General features: G+C 40.5%; 1 protein-coding gene across 2 annotated transcripts; it reads left to right on the top strand.

Annotated features, from left to right (window-relative positions):
* Positions 1 to 71: 71 nt before the first annotated feature.
* Positions 72 to 14,551, top strand: CKAP2 (cytoskeleton associated protein 2). 2 transcript variants are annotated; one of them, XM_069881693.1, is made up of 9 exons: positions 72 to 164; positions 4,170 to 4,257; positions 6,569 to 6,644; positions 8,357 to 9,180; positions 10,199 to 10,385; positions 10,925 to 11,092; positions 11,608 to 11,680; positions 12,410 to 12,800; positions 13,689 to 14,551. In XM_069881693.1, the coding sequence occupies exons 1-9, from the start codon at positions 104 to 106 to the stop codon at positions 13,924 to 13,926; spliced, it is 2,106 nt and encodes a 701-aa protein (XP_069737794.1). In that variant the 5' UTR covers positions 72 to 103; the 3' UTR covers positions 13,927 to 14,551. The 2 variants fall into 2 exon arrangements, with proteins under 2 accessions (XP_069737794.1, XP_069737785.1); XM_069881684.1 differs by having other exon boundaries at positions 6,566 to 6,644.
* The last annotated feature ends 721 nt before the right edge of the window (positions 14,552 to 15,272 follow it).

Raw genomic sequence — 15,272 nt, 5'->3', positions numbered from 1 at the left:
GGCCGAGCGCGGCGGGGGATTCAAACGGCGGCGGCGGCGGCGCGAGGTCCCCCCTCCACCCCCGCCTTTCCCTCCAGAACCGCCTTGCGGGAGCGGAGCGACCATGGCGGCGCGGGGCCCCCCTCAGCTCCCCGCCAGCCGCAGGACCGAGCCCGCCTTCCGAGGTGAGCACCGGGGCGAGGCGGGGAGCGGGGTAGCTCGGATTTAAGCTAAAGCAGGGTCAGGTTTCATCTGCGTCTAATCGTTTATAGTCCTCATTCATCTAATCATAGTATAGTTTGGGTTGGAAGGGACCTTAAAGATCATCCAGTGCATCACTACCCTCATAGTAAGGATTTTCCTCCTTATGTCTAGTCTAAATCTGCCCCTTTCAAGTTTAAAGCCAGTCCCCCTCATCTTATCACTCTGTGCGTCTACAAAGAGTCCCTCCTTGGCTTTCTTGTAGCCCTTTCAGGTGCTGGAACTTCTTGCAAATTTGGAGCTGGCTCCATCTCTCTGCTTGACATTCCATTTGAGATGGGGAGAGGCTGCAAACAGAGGTGGTTATAGAAGAAGAGACATCTTTTCAGCACATATCATACTTAACATAAAGTGTTACCATCTTCAAAGAATGATCAGTGTCTGGAAAACACCCGTTTGAAAGAAAACATGCTGTCAGAGGAACATTCTGTCTAACTTTAAGAATATAAAATGATTTATGCAAGAAAGCTGGGTAGGGACTCTAGTCCTTATCTGGAATATTAGACCTTACCTGGAGTACTGTGTCCAGTTCTGGAATCCTCAACGTAAGAAGTATATGGAGCTGTTGGAATGGGTCCAGAGGAGGGCTACAAAGATGATCAGAGGGCTGGAGCAACTCCCATACGAGGACAGGCTGAGAGAGTTGGGGTTGTTCATCCTGGAGAAGAGAAGGCTTTGAGGAGATCTTATAGTGACCTCCCAGTACCTGAAGGGGCTACAGGAAAGCTGGGGAGGGACTGTTTACAAAGGCTTGTAGTGATAGGACGAGGGGGAACGGGTATAAACTGGAGAAAGGCAAATTTAGGCTGGACATGAGGAAGAATTTCTTCACCATGGGAGTGATGAGGCACTGGTTGCCCATGGAAGTTGTGGCTGTCACATCCCTGGAGGTGTTCGAGGCCAGGTTGCCATGGGCAGCCTGGTCTGGTGGGAGTTGTCCTCCCCATGGCAGGGGGATTGGAACTGGATGATCTTTAAGGTCCCTTCCAACCCAAACCACTCTGTAATTCTATTCTATGTTTCTATAATAGAGTTAACATTAGACCTTGGGAAGCAATAGAACATGCATAAGATTTCTGGAAAAAATTATACATATGCCTGTAAGTAGGAAATACATTCTTTCCCCAGTTCTTGTCTTGCTGCACACGATTGATGGAGATCGTTCCCTCGTGTTGCTCAACCCTGATAAAGGGGGCTTGCTTTCTAAAACCTCAAAGTGAGTCTTAGTCTATTTGCTGACATTTTTGGTAGCAGGGGAGCTGGCTTCAGTGTGCCTTCCCATCGCTCATCCCCTACTAGCCTGCTGTTGTCCCTTTCTCCCTTCAAATCTAGTTTAAAGCATTATCAATCAGCTCTGCCAATTCTTGAGCAAAACCCCTTTTCCCCCCTCTGTGAGAGGTGTATGCCAGCAGACACCAGTAGACCTGATGAGGAGTAGACCATCCTGTGTTCAAAAAAGCCGAAGTTCTGCTGATGACACCAACCTCGGAGCCATGTGTTGACCAGACGGATCTACCTGCTTAGTTCTATATTCTTCCCTGCTACTGAAAGGATTGAAGGAAATACCACCTGCGTACATGACCCTTTAACCAGTTGTTCCAGGTCTTGGAAATCCCTTTTGATTGGTTTAGGATTTCTCCTTGCTATCTCTTGGTTGCCTATGTGAAAATCCACTAGTGGGTAATAGTCTGAGGGCATTACCAGACTAGGGAGTTCTCTGGTTGTATCTCTTGCCCTGGTCTCTGGAGGGTAGCAGACTTCCCTGTGGTAATAGTACCATTAGGAGGAGCTGATCTCTTCTCTCTGATGACCAGTGAAAGGACCTGAGGGAACAGCGGGGAGGTTTAGGTTGGATGTCAGTAAAAGGCTCTTCACTCAGAGGGTAGTGGAGCACTGGAATAGCTCCCCAGGGAAGCAGTTAAGGCACCAAGCACGACAGTATTCAAGAAACATTTGTACAACACCCTCAGACACATGGTATAAATTTTGCAGTTGTTCTATGCAGGGATAGGAGTTGGACTCAATGATCTTTGTGGGTCCCTGCCAATTCTGGTCATTCTGTGATTCTCAGGAGGTAGGAGAAGAGGGCAAGTGCCTCAGGTGTGGTCGGAGACTGGGCAGGTCTTGGCAGCAGTGCCTTGGAGCTGGGGGCTGGTGAGAGCGAATGAGGAGATGTTGTCCTCCCCCTCCAGGGCTCGAGCTGCCATTCCTTCCCCCATGGCAGGGCTTCTGGAGCCAAAACCTCTCTTTGTGACAGAAAACATGCCTTAAGAGCATCCTATTGAAAAAAAGCTCTGATCTAGATCCACACTGTGCTCTTCCTCCATTTCTGAGTGGTTTGGCTTCTGTGAGTTAAACAAATTGCTTTGATGGACCTTTACTGATTTGAGTTGGTGAAGCCTGTGTTTCTGAAGCAGAAGGTGCCTGGGGGACTCTAGGATGCTGCAGTTTTTGGTAGGTATGCCTGTGGCACACCCCTCTTCAGAACAAGGTGATGTGCACTGACTTCTGGGCTTCATTCAGTGCGGGCTGGGACAGCTGTGCTAAAAAGGCACCATATTTTAAGTGAAATGTGGTGTTGCTGCAAGCCTGAGTCTGAATCGGCTCTGCTGGTTGCGTGTTTCAACTTTATAGTGTGCCAGTGCATGAGAAAGAACTTGCCTTTTTCAGCTCTCCCGTACTTGATGGAGCTTCTGCGGGTTATTACCCCATTCTTTGGAGTGATAACTTTTTACCATGGAGAGTGCACAATCAACTGCTTTTTTCTTTTCGGGGTCTATATTCAGGCTCTCAAAGGCAATAATGTTTTAGCGACTCCCACGATGAACTTCAGTAATACAGAAATATGTCAGCATTGAGGGAACATTTTGATGGAGCTTGCAGAGATTTCTAAAGTGTGTATCAAGAACAACAGGCAAGACAAAATATAAAAGATAAAGAACACAAGCAAAGAGATTTGAAAGGGCACTTCTGCCGGCCTAGGAGAGGCAGAACCTACGTTTTATAGGCAAGGTCATCAAAGACTTATACTTTTGAATGGACCTTTCAATGATGGAGGATTGTGCAATGTTATGAATTCCTGAATGCCATAAAGCAATCATTTTTCCTAGGCAAAGACGATGCTTTAACTTCTTGCTCTCACATCGCACTGCATGTGAAAGAATTGTAAGACTTGGAGTCTTAACAGTCCAGACTGTCTTGTGTGGATGCTTGAGCTTGCTTTGGGTGGCAGGACCATCTTATCCCAGCTGCTTCCAGCAAGCCGAGTTCACTGGCTCCCTACAGGAATAAGGAAAGGTCTCTGAAAAAGGTCATCTGTGTAGTTCTATGAAGGACATAAGTCTCTGGTGTGCAGTCAGCCAGAGAAAACATGGGAAAATAGTATCATGTTCGGGAATGACTTTCTGTATTGAGACAGTGACAGCTGGTTTAAGACCTTTTCAAGATCATTTTGTGCTGTTATTAACATTCCTCTTGGTCCAGCATTTTATGTAGATGCCCAGATGACAATGGAAGAGAAGCAATGAGTGTTACAGATGGTCAATTGGGTTCATGTGTATGGGGTTTTTCATGAGTGCTGCACTTGCCTCACTACTGTCGCAAGTGGAAAGTGTGCTTGCTGAACCAACAGCAAGTATGTGAGATACTGGGCAGACATCCAAAAGGTAAAAGCACAAGCTTGATTTCCTCAATAACAAAATCATGCTTCTTTTAGCTTAGTGCAGCAAAACAGCCATCTTGTATAGCTCTGAAATCACATTCAATTACCCTTTGAATACAGCCTTTCTCAAGAAGTCAAAGAATATGTAAGACGTCAAACGTGAATATTAAGCTAAAGACTTTCTTAATCTACAATGTCTGTTTTATAATGTCTTGGTCCTTTTTCTAACTGCACTTCCTAATAACTCTGTTTTTTTTAAATCCACTAGAACAAAGACGACAAAAAGTTGAAGAATATCTATCAAGAAAAAAGAGCTTTTCTGGTGTGCCCATTCAAGAAAACCAGGAACCAATCAGGTAGTATTTCTTCTGTGGCTTATTTTGCATCAGAAAGGTCCATGGCTGGTGGTAAAGATGTAAATAGTAATTCTTGCAAAGACCGTACAATGAGACTGGTAATCACATGGATTTCCAAAAGTCCGTTTTTTGTCAGCAAATACTAAAATATTTTGTTAAGCAAATATATAATAGATGCAATTCTTGAGCTATGTTATCTGCTTCTCTAGAGACTCAAGACAGGATGGGATAACCTCCATGGTAGAGTTCTTATCTCAGATGCCTCTTTGCCTCTATAACCTTCTGCAAATAACTTCTTTCCCCCTCTTTCTGCTCAGGCTATGCTGTGTGTAGTCACAATCTACTTGATCTACCTTCATTGTATTTTTATATTTAACAATTCACTATTTTATGCTGAAAGTAAATATACTGTAATAAAACCCAGCCTGTTTGATGGCCAACAGGTAGGTATAATGTTCTGTAAACAGAATGTGGGTACTTATCACCAATTAGTGGTGCTTCTTTTTATTGATTTATATTTAAGTCTTCTTCCTGCTGTTGTCTAAAGTTTGGACATTTAGTATTAGACCTTCCAAATAAGCAACATAAGTTTCTAATTTCTCTAGAGAAGACAGTGGTGTGAAGTGAGTACAGAGGATTCTAGCTCCAACATTACAGTACAGCTTTGTCACTTATTTTAATGTTTTTGCAAATGGTCAACTTCAGTCTGAAATTTGTTCCCTTCTAAATGAAGTTTTACTTACCATTTTGTGTACGTGATGTGGCACGGTCCCACGTTCAGCATCACAGAACTGCTTGGAAGTACAAATCTAACTGAACCTTTGGCAATAAAATACACATAAATGACAAGGATAAATATATTCTGTCAAAGACTTGCTCTACGTGGCAGGAAAAGGCAAGTGCTTTCACGTTGTAGAAAGCTATCTTGTGTGAGAAAATTGGCGCCAACTGCTTTCACTGTAGCAATACTCTTAATTTAGCATTTGATCTACTTTTCCTTGCTTTCAGTTTCTCCTCTGGCTATTATATTCCAGGGATTTTCATTGTCTTCAGTTTAGCACCATCATGCATGTGTGTATGACTAATGCTTTTATTTTGCAGATAGTTCCTTCTTGTGTGTTCTGCAGTGTTGATTACTTGAAAGGAAGTTGCAGCAGTTTGGGTGTTGGGATCTTTTCCCAAGTACAAAGTGATAGATAAGAGGAAACGTCCTCAAGTTGTGCCAGGGCAGGTTCAGATTTGATATCAAGAAAAACTTCACTAAAAGGGTTGTCAAGCATTGGAACAGGCTGCCCAGTGAAGTGGTTGAGTCACCATCTCTGGAGGTATTTAAAAGATGTGTAGACACGGCACTTAAGGACGTGGTTTAGTGGTGGACCTCGCACTGTTAGGTCTATAGTTGGATTCAATAATCTTAAAGGTCTTTTCCAAGCTCAACACTTCTGTGATTCTATGACTTCTGATCAGTTCTCTTAGCTCTGATAGATGATGTGGAGGCGATAGCATGATGCACACTGTTTTCTCCAGCATTGCAAAGTCACCAGTTATCTCTATCTTTATTTTCACTAATGTACCTTCATTTTCAACTCTGCTAACTTCCAGAAGATCATCTGATGCAAAGATATCATTTGGTAACTGGGGTGCTAATTTTCAGTCACATGTAGTAGTACACTGTTTCATATAATGAATCATGAAGCATTAGAGAAAGAATTTGGATTTGTATCTTTAAACTGAGATGTTTTTCTTCTGAGCTGTCAATAAATTTTCATAGTTGCTAGGAGACAATACTGGTCTCAGTGGTTTTGTTACTCACTGGGTAGTCTTATGCCAGCTGTGGTGCCTGACTGCAGGTTTGGGAACCTGTCAGTGTGCTACGAACGAGGTATCCTGGTTCAGACTCGCCTGGCCTCTGATCATTGTAAGAGCTGAGCTTCAACTCCTTGTGCTGTTCCCTCTTCCCCCTCAACTGCCGCATTTAGAAACTTCTGTAGCAGATGCATCAGGCCAGACAGGTTGTTGCTCATCCTTCAACATGAAAACGGCGCCTGCAGTAAATAGGGCCTGTTCTTTTCTTCCCGTCTGGTAGCCCGCTTTTTATGGTGCAAGAAGGGAACAGCTTTGCAGCCTGGGTCCTCATCAGTGGTTGCTTAGTCATTTCATTTTTCTGAAGGAAGAGTACAAACTGGACAGAAATGCTTCAGCATGAATTCAGCCTGCAGACTGCCACCTAGACCTTGTGAATTGACTCTAAAAATACATTCCTTTGTTATGTTGCAGGATGTTTTAAGATGTCTTCTTTTTTTTTAAGCAGTAGCCGAACTAGGAGAGCAACTAGCAATAAACTGCAAGACACAATACAGCTCTCAACATCTCCAAAGCCTGGAATGGTAAGTCTCTGATACTCAAATACTGATGGTGCTCTGTTTCCGTGTCTAAAACATTCCACTTGCTTGAACTGTATTTAAGTAGTTTGCAGGTACAGAGGTACAGTTTGTTAAAACTTTTAGTGGCTGCTAAATATATGCTTTCTAGAGAGCTGTCACTGTACTGTCTGTAATGGATCATATTAATATTCAGTTTGTGCCTGACTGAATATCAATATAATCCAAGAGAGTTAAAAGAATACCATTATTGCTGAAATAATTATTCAATTTTAATGACTTTTCTTGAGACCAGCAGAACTCTTTAGTTATATTTTTAGTCTTCAGGGAAGTTATTTAAAATCTGAGCAAAGTTTTCTGTCAGAGTAGAGAATTCTTTTATTGTAGACTGTTACTTGGAAAAAAACTGAACTACTAAAAAAGTAACTGTTGAATATGTGGTGATGCTGGCAAACCTAATGAAATGAGATGTAGAAGCCCATACTTAATCAGTTCAAGGGAGTGTTTTCCTCTATATCATCTTGAGCTGTTTAGAAGTAGTAAAATACGGATTCTTCTCCAGAACTGTTCTCAAAGAAAGATGAAGGGGGAAAAAAAATAGACGCAAAACCTGTGTACACGTTAGATGGTTTTGAGTTCAAGTTCCAAAAGATTTGAGACACCTGAGGTTATTTGAGGAGGAAAGCTGTTGCTTAAAACTTCAAAACTGAGTGTTGAGCGGGAAAATTCCACAAGTGAGAACAAAAGTTTTATTAGAGATTTCCTGAAGAGAGACGCTTTGTTCTATGTTAATGTCTTGTGTGACTTTTAAAGTTGTTAAGCTACATAGCTTCCTTAAATATCAGCCCTTGTATTCAAGCTCTATTTATTGGCTTAACTGAATCTAACTTCTAAGCCTGAGTGACAGATAAGGAAATGGGATGCCGTGTAGTTTTCTTACGATTCAGGGGCATCTTCCGTAATGGAGAAGAATACCAGCTTCTGGAGACTTCCCCATGTTGTTATTCACTTGTTTTTCCCCTGTCTTTTGATTTTCCGCTCTTCTATAAGCTGCTGCTTGGACAATGCCGAATTAGTTGCTGTAGAGCGTATTCTTTGGAGGAAAAGACTGGGGCCTGCTTCTTAGCCTCTTGTCTAGGGTTATGCTGAGAACATAGAGTTTAGAGTTCCAGGGAGCAGTAAGGCCATATAAAAGTTATGTCTATTTTTAAATACAGCCTCCTACAGCTCATTAGCAAGAAAAATTCTCCCTCTAGTCTAGTGTCTTACTTAGAGGCTTTATTCACTACCTTGTGTTAGTAAGCTATCCACTCTAAGCAAAGGAATGGCACTGCGATTAAGTGATGGGATACGTAAACTGAGATATTGCTTCTGCCTATATGCAGCTTCAAGCCAGTTTTTACTTTGACTTTTCTTAGAAGGTGCTTTTGGCAGTTAAAAACCAGCAGTTGCTTTAAGAGAATGTTGTTTCTGTAAGAAGAGTTAGCCCACAGGTTAGGCCTCCTTACTTCCAAGGCAGAGTTTAAGTAATCCTTATTTTATTTTTTAATGTGAATTCCGCAAAAATAGTTGACAAATATTCTACTCAGTATATTTACACTACTTTTGTCAATAACTTTAAAGTGGTATTTACTGTTAATCACTTTAGTCCTGTAAATGAGTGAAAACCTCTTTGGAAACAAGTAACATGCTTCTCATGAATCTGCCTTTGATTTCAGGAAAATAAAGAGAATGCTGATAAACTGTCATGGGACCAATCAAGTGGAACCTCAGAAAAAAATGTTACTTTAAACTCTTCCACAATCACACTGACAAATTCCCTATTAGGCGCAAACTATAATCCTGAAGATCATGCATCCAAGGGTGAAGTCACTGAAATAAAATCTCGCCATCTGTCACTTAGCAAGTCCTTCCTGCAAATAAAAAGCAGGAAAGAGAAGCAACTGATTGCAGAAAAACAAAATACGAACATCAGCCTACCAAAGAAACCAGTGCTTGGTACATACCGTGGCAAAGTTATACAATCCAAGATAAACTCCTTCCGAAAAGCACCAATAAGTGAGGGGGAAAAGAGTTCTTTGCCAAACAAGAAGCTTCTTCCTTCTGCCACTGAACCAGCAGCACGGTCTTTGTCCACAAGCAACTCCAGAGTAGTTTTGAAGACCAGCAAAGTCACCAACAACCAGAGTTTTGTAAAACCAAATGGTGTCCTCCCATCCCAGAGCAAACTGTCTGGCAAAAGTGCTATTAACCCCCAGTCCAGTCTGAAGAAACTGCAGCCAACATCTGCTGTAGTGCCAAAGAAAGTAACAGTCCAAAAATCAATTGGTGGAAGGGGACCACAGCCACTGAAGGCTACTTCAAACAATTCTGACCGCAGAGCACAAGGAGCGAAGAAATGTGCAGATTTTTGTGAAGATGGAAGACCAGGAACTCCAGCAAAATCAATTTCTGTTGTTTCTAGGATAAAGTCAGGACAGGATTCTGAAACCAACTGCAACAGAAAATCTATTCTTCCGAAAAAGTCAGCAGAAGAGCGAAGGTAACTTGTAGCTTGATCTTGGGAGGTATTTAGACCTTCTTTCTAAGAATATCTATTTTGATCTATTTCTTACCGTATATGCACTGAAACAGAGAACTGAGTATTTGAACTTGATATGCAAAGGCAGCAGGCTAAAACTGTAGACTTGATACTGAGAAGTCAGTATTCAGACTATTGCAGCAGCTCTTCAGGCTTACAGCTTGTCCTGTGCAGTTATAAGCAGAAAATTTATATTGCTTGAGCTCTCTGTTTTTTACGATAAGTGTTGTGACAGCCTTTAGCACGACAGACAATGCCGTAAGTGAATTGCACATGCATGCCACTGCTTTAAAAAAGCAAAGATGATTGGTCCTGGATGTATATAGAAATGAGCTTGTTTATGGACTGAAGGAGAGTGCTTGTCAATGACATTTTTTAGTTTGGTGAATGCAAGTTAGACAATGGAGTGAATATTGAAAATCTGAAAGTTATGCAGTATTCTTTGTAAAACTCCTTGTAGAAAGTCACATTTAGTAAAAGTTGGTGGTCCAGGGGGGTGGGGTTGAAATGAAACGTATTTGAAGACTGAATTACACTTAGACATTTGTTTCAGATTTTGAAAGCTGTGCAATAGAGTTGTTCTGGGCTGTTTTCCGTGCTTTTCTGTCTTTAGAGATAGTTTCTAGTTTTCTGATTTGAAATGGGATTAGGGAAGAGAGGTGGCACAGACGAATAAATTGGAAGCATTGTTTACCCTCCCTTATAAAAAAGGGCCTGTCGCTTAAGCATCTTGTGGCTGCTGCAAAGGTAGAGATTAATGTGTTTAGACCTGATAGATACCTAAACAGTTAATGATAGGCATAGTTCTAAAATTTCCACACAGGTCTAAATGGCAGTTCCATTCCTTTTAGAATTAAAGGGAGAGGGCTGAAGGACTATCTGGAAAGTATGTCTTTGTATGACTTATCCTAGTTAGTGTCAGTTAATGTAAAAAGAATGATAAAATATCTGTCACTTCAGCTAATATTCTTAAATGCAGAGCTCGCCTGGATGAATGGAGGGCATCTAGAGGAAAAGCGATGAGGAGACCTCCTATATCTGTGGTTCTGGGACATCAGTCTAAAAGTGAAAACCAAGAATTCTCTTCTGGTGACTCTTTAGAGCATGTGTTACATAGTGAAAAGGTCAACAAGACTCTTGCAGAATGTCTGCAGTTAACAGAACAGGTATTCAGTCCATTGCTTACTGAGTTCTCATCATATTAAGTCGCTGCAACATGCAAATCCTACAGGTGTGCTGGATCTGTGAATCAGAGGGAGGAGAGCAACTGCTACCTGAGTTAAGCAATATCATAGCTTTTTACAGACACCTGAAGAAATTAGTTATCACTTAATCTTCACTAACTTATGGTAACATATTATAGTAGAAGAGCTATGATGTAATGAGAGTATCTGTGAAGTAATTAATCTAAAACAAGTTTGCATTTGCAGAAACTTGCCTGGACTTGTGAAGAAGTCTGATTAAAGTAGTTCTGAAGTTTCTACTATCCCTTTTAGTTACAATACTATATAAATAATTCTCATTTGGAAGAACAGGTGGATGGCAGTTCTGCTTAAATTCATAGTTCAGTCTTGGAAATACTTGCCATCTTCAACACTCGGGGTTACTCTCCAAAAAAACCCTGCTTTGTAGTTCAAAATCAGCTATAATACAGCACCTCTAAATTTTCACTGCATGTAAATATCTGCTCTTGTGTTGACTTTAGGGATGTCAAAGGAATGAAGTATGTGCCGTGTTGGAAGATTTGACACAGAGCATTCCTGGGGCTAAGAAGCTTGCAAAGTACTGGATCTGTTGTATGCGTCTTGCACAGATGGGCCCTCTTGAAAAGCTTATTGCTGTCTATGAGGATGCCATTTTGGCAGGAGCGATGGTGAGCAACTTGTGAAGGTTGAGATTAACAAATAGAAAGGCATGAAAGTATGGTGTATAAAACATAAGTACTTCTGACCATGTGACCTACTTGAACATAAAAAAATTGGATTTGGTTTGCTCTGTGACCATGGTAGATACTACTTTCAAGAAGAAAAGTTTAGGATCACTAAAATATCATATGATGTTCCACGTAGAAGAAATTAAGGACTGAGACTTCTAGTGTTATTATAAACCCCAAACAGAACTTAATTTTACATTTACTGATGGACTTAATTCTTGTGCTTTAATATCAGCAAGATATTTGAGCATCGAATAGAGTCTTAGTGCACCAAATATAGAAAATACAGGATTCACTTGTGTTTTAACTTATGTCTGAACAGCGTTAAATAAAGGGTTTGTAACATGAAGGTCATGTGGTCTGTACCACCTTGCCTGTAACTGTTATACCAAAGAAGCTGAAGTGATGATTAGTTTTGGAATTGCCTTTCTAAAACAATATAACTTTTTTTCCAGCCTAAAGATGAACTACGACACACACTAATAGATATGCTGAAAAATACTGAAAGCCTTTTTAAGTCTGAGGATGGTAAGTTTGAGTACTCTTGTTCTTGTTGAATGTCTGGCTTGACAGGCAACTCAAGTTAACCATTAACTATTTGTACCTATATTGAATTCTATTTCATGGAAACTTCTGTGCTTATTTTGTACTCAACTGTCTTTGAAAACAACCTTGACTAAACTAATCCTTTTTATTGAGATTATGTTAAAATGAGTAGTGGTGATGCTTTCGTATTCGAACTTTCTACTTAAATTCTATCAAAGTAATGTTGTCGAGCTATTTTAGCTTGATAAGCAAAGAGTAAATAAAAGCACTTTTGTGAGCTAAAAATCAGTTGCTTTGTTGACACACAAATTCCTTCACTAGCACTTTGATGATTGTCTTATGACATAGTGTCGATTAAGGGTGGTAAATATTCCAGTTTTGGAAGCAAAGTAGCCGTATATGCTTCTGTTCAATATAACATTACCTAACAAGTATTTGATGCCAGAAACTGACTGAAATACTTGTTCAGAGCTGCTAAGCTTGGGAAGGAAGAGAATGACTTCTCAGGATGTACTTGGCCTGAGTTTTCAGGTTGCAGGTTCTTGAAGCTGACTAAAATTAGTAACTTAAATTGCTGTGGTTCAGCCTCAACACATACTTAACTTTCATTCTTGTGTAAAGCTTTAAGATTCCTGAAATCTCTCTAAAACATTGACTTCTCCTTAGTTTTAACTAATCACAGCTGTGCTTTCTTCAATATTTCAATTTTAGGGGGAACTGTGATGGAAGCCCAGTTAAGTGAGACAGTGGAAGTCAGCAAGGAACCAAATTCATCTGTAGAGCAGGTTCAGGAGGCCTTCAAGGATCTTGGCTTTGATGACCAAAAACTGAAGGCTGATGACAAGAAAGAAGAGACTAGCAACGAACTGATCAAAAAAGAAGAAATGGATTTAGACTTGAAAGTGAGAGAAGAGGTACTTCCAAAAAAGAATAAAAAGGACAAGACCAAAGAACGTATGAAAAAGAAAGGGAAACGTGAAACAGAAGAGCAGAATGAGGATGGGGTAAAAGATACAGCCCAAGCAGTTAATTCTCCTGAGAAGGAGAATGACACGTTTTATTTAATGAGATACAATCCATCTACCACACCATACTTGGAAAGGTAAGATTACTTCTGGTAACTATGGAAAGTTTGCAGTGCCTGGGGCAACAGTAATGTTTGTGTCCTGTTATAGCAGGGAGGCACTATATTTGTAAACACCTTGGTAAAAGCTCTTAAGGGCTTGGATTTTTAGGGTTACTTCCTCTTCCTTCAGAAGGAAGCATTTTAAACGAAATTCCTGTGTTTAGTCAATCTGTTTTCCTTTCTGAATGCCTCAATACAGAGTAATCAAACCTCTTTGTGGTGGTGCCACGAATTCCAGGTTTAGGATCCCCTCCCACAGCACACGTGGCTGTAGCAGTTCTACACTGAGCTAGGTAAAGAGAAAGTGGGTGTCTCCAGGTTGTCCGTTCTCAAATGTGGATGTGGTTTTCTGTCATGCCGCACAGAAGAAGTGAAAAAGATTAAAATTTAACTGTCCTGTAAAGATTATCTTAATTGTATCTTGTGGCAAGAAACTGGATGGTAATCTCAGAACAGAACAGATAATATTTAAATTCTTTTTATGCTATAAGGTTTCTTCTAAGATAGTAGACTGAGGAAAGTTGTGCTCAGCTTTGTCATCTGATGAAGCTGAACTTCTAGCAGCTGTCCATTATCCCTCATAGCAGGAAGAACTGTTTACCCCTGGTGGAATGGGGTGTGTCGGGGGGAATCTTCCTTTGGAAACACTTCATAATAGGTTCTCCAGATGAAAATATTTTGCCCAAGGAAGAGTTGTACTCCTGGTTTTAACTGTATGCATAGGAAAGGGCCTGTTACCTATTTTCTTTGACTATAGGAAAGCCAAGAGTTGATCCGGAATTGTGACTTGCTGTTTCTGCTAGATGCTACAGAGGTAACACAGATTATGTGCTTATGTTTAGTGATTTTTTTGCTTTTCCTAAGTGTGAAGATGCACCGTGAGGCAAATGACCCCAGTGCTAAAGACCTGCAAATTGTAACCCCTTTGCGATATTCTCAACGCATTCGGGAGAAGATGTGCAAACAGTTGGATACTGCTAAAGATCAAGATTCGTGCATCTCTTCATTTGAACAGCTGGGAGAACTGGAACCAAAAGCCACCATGTTGATCAACAAACCAAGCCATGCGCTCAAAGAAACAAGTGCTGAAGTAGAAGAGTAAAAAACAGTGTTAATGCTACAGGGGGGTAAAGATAGGTTCTTTTTAAGGAGAGTTGGGAGGAGGTGTTTTTTAGCAGCTTTGAGAAAGGAGCTATCCAAAATTTGTGTGCATGACTTAAGATTAAATTTGACTGCCTGAGTCACTCAACTTTTATGTTTTCAAGTTTCTGCCTTTTTAAAATTGTGGTAAATGTCGTCTGTTTTAGTACTTATGAACACCAGTGTGTTCATGTTAAATATGGTTCATTAAATATTCAATTAAGAATCCTTCATAGAACTGTTTGGCTCTAGTATATTGCTAAGATCTACTGGTTTTGTCTTGCAATTCCTATAAATTCTTTAGAATTGTACAATCTAACTTTTAGATAACGAAACAAGTAACATAAGTTTTCCAGCAGGACCGCAACATTTATTTTAAAAGTGATACCAGCTGGGTAAGGTATACACTAAGTTTTAACTGTTTTATTCGTTTTTGGGGTGTATTTCAACAAAACTTAGTTTAATCCCTTTAGTTGCTGGGATTGTTCATGATTAGGTAATCTCCCATAGATGAAGTCTGATACACTAATAACTATGTGACTGTTCTAATGTTGGTTTGCATTAGTCTGTAATATGGTACACTTATTAAACTAATCAACCGAGTTGTATTTGTTCTTTATTTATGGGCTTTAGGCTGGAAACTAATTGCAGAACATGACTATAGACCTGAGACTGGAGTTCTGAAAGTTATTTCAATCTATTCTTGAAATTAACTGTCAGAGCAGAACATAGTGATATTTTTCACATTCAGCAGAAGCTGAGTGTTTCTGTATTTTCAGCATGTGGAGTTTACATGAACAGTAACTTTAACCTTAGGTGAGCTTTTGCATTTCAGTGTCAAACAACCTTGGTCCTGATGGCTAACTCAAATCTATTTGCAGAAGGGAAACAATTTCTTGCATTTAACTAGATGCGTCTAAAAAGAAACTGAACTTTGTGTGCTATTGCACTACATTGTCCTCAGAGAACCCTCCTGATCACTAATAAGCAAGCCCAAGCATTCACTTCTACTACTACAAGGAGTAACACAGGATCAAATGTGTTGCAGTCAGGACATGGTCCAGGCAGGCACTTTTGATTCTCTTTTGTGAAGGATTTAACTCTGCTGGATCTCATGATTCATGTGCTGACGAGGGCATCTGTCATGCCAGTTCTGCTTTGATGTGGGCAGTGACCGGGACAACATGGAGTCTGGGTCAGGGTGATTTTAATTTTTTTTTATTAACCTGGATGTCTGTGAAGTGGAAATGCTTTTTTCAACTATGGAAACCAACACAACATTCTGCCAACACAACTGTCCAAGATTTG

The sequence above is a fragment of the Phaenicophaeus curvirostris genome, chromosome 1 (genome assembly GCF_032191515.1).
Source record: "Phaenicophaeus curvirostris isolate KB17595 chromosome 1, BPBGC_Pcur_1.0, whole genome shotgun sequence".
Classification (NCBI taxonomy): domain Eukaryota; kingdom Metazoa; phylum Chordata; class Aves; order Cuculiformes; family Cuculidae; genus Phaenicophaeus; species Phaenicophaeus curvirostris.
The sequence above is the reverse complement of the archived record's forward strand: the minus strand, read 5'-3'. Positions and strand labels throughout refer to the sequence as shown.

What these genes read in the sequence shown, in the direction of transcription:
- CKAP2 (XM_069881684.1), top strand. Translation starts at nt 104, where the DNA reads ATGGCGGCGCGGGGCCCCCCTCAGCTCCCCGCCAGCCGCAGGACCGAG. An exon ending in GACCGAGCCCGCCTTCCGAG is followed by an intron (nt 165 to 4,169) that starts GTGAGCACCGGG and finishes TAAATCCACTAG; the next exon opens with AACAAAGACGACAAAAAGTT. An exon ending in ACCACACCATACTTGGAAAG is followed by an intron (nt 12,801 to 13,688) that starts GTAAGATTACTT and finishes GCTTTTCCTAAG; the next exon opens with TGTGAAGATGCACCGTGAGG.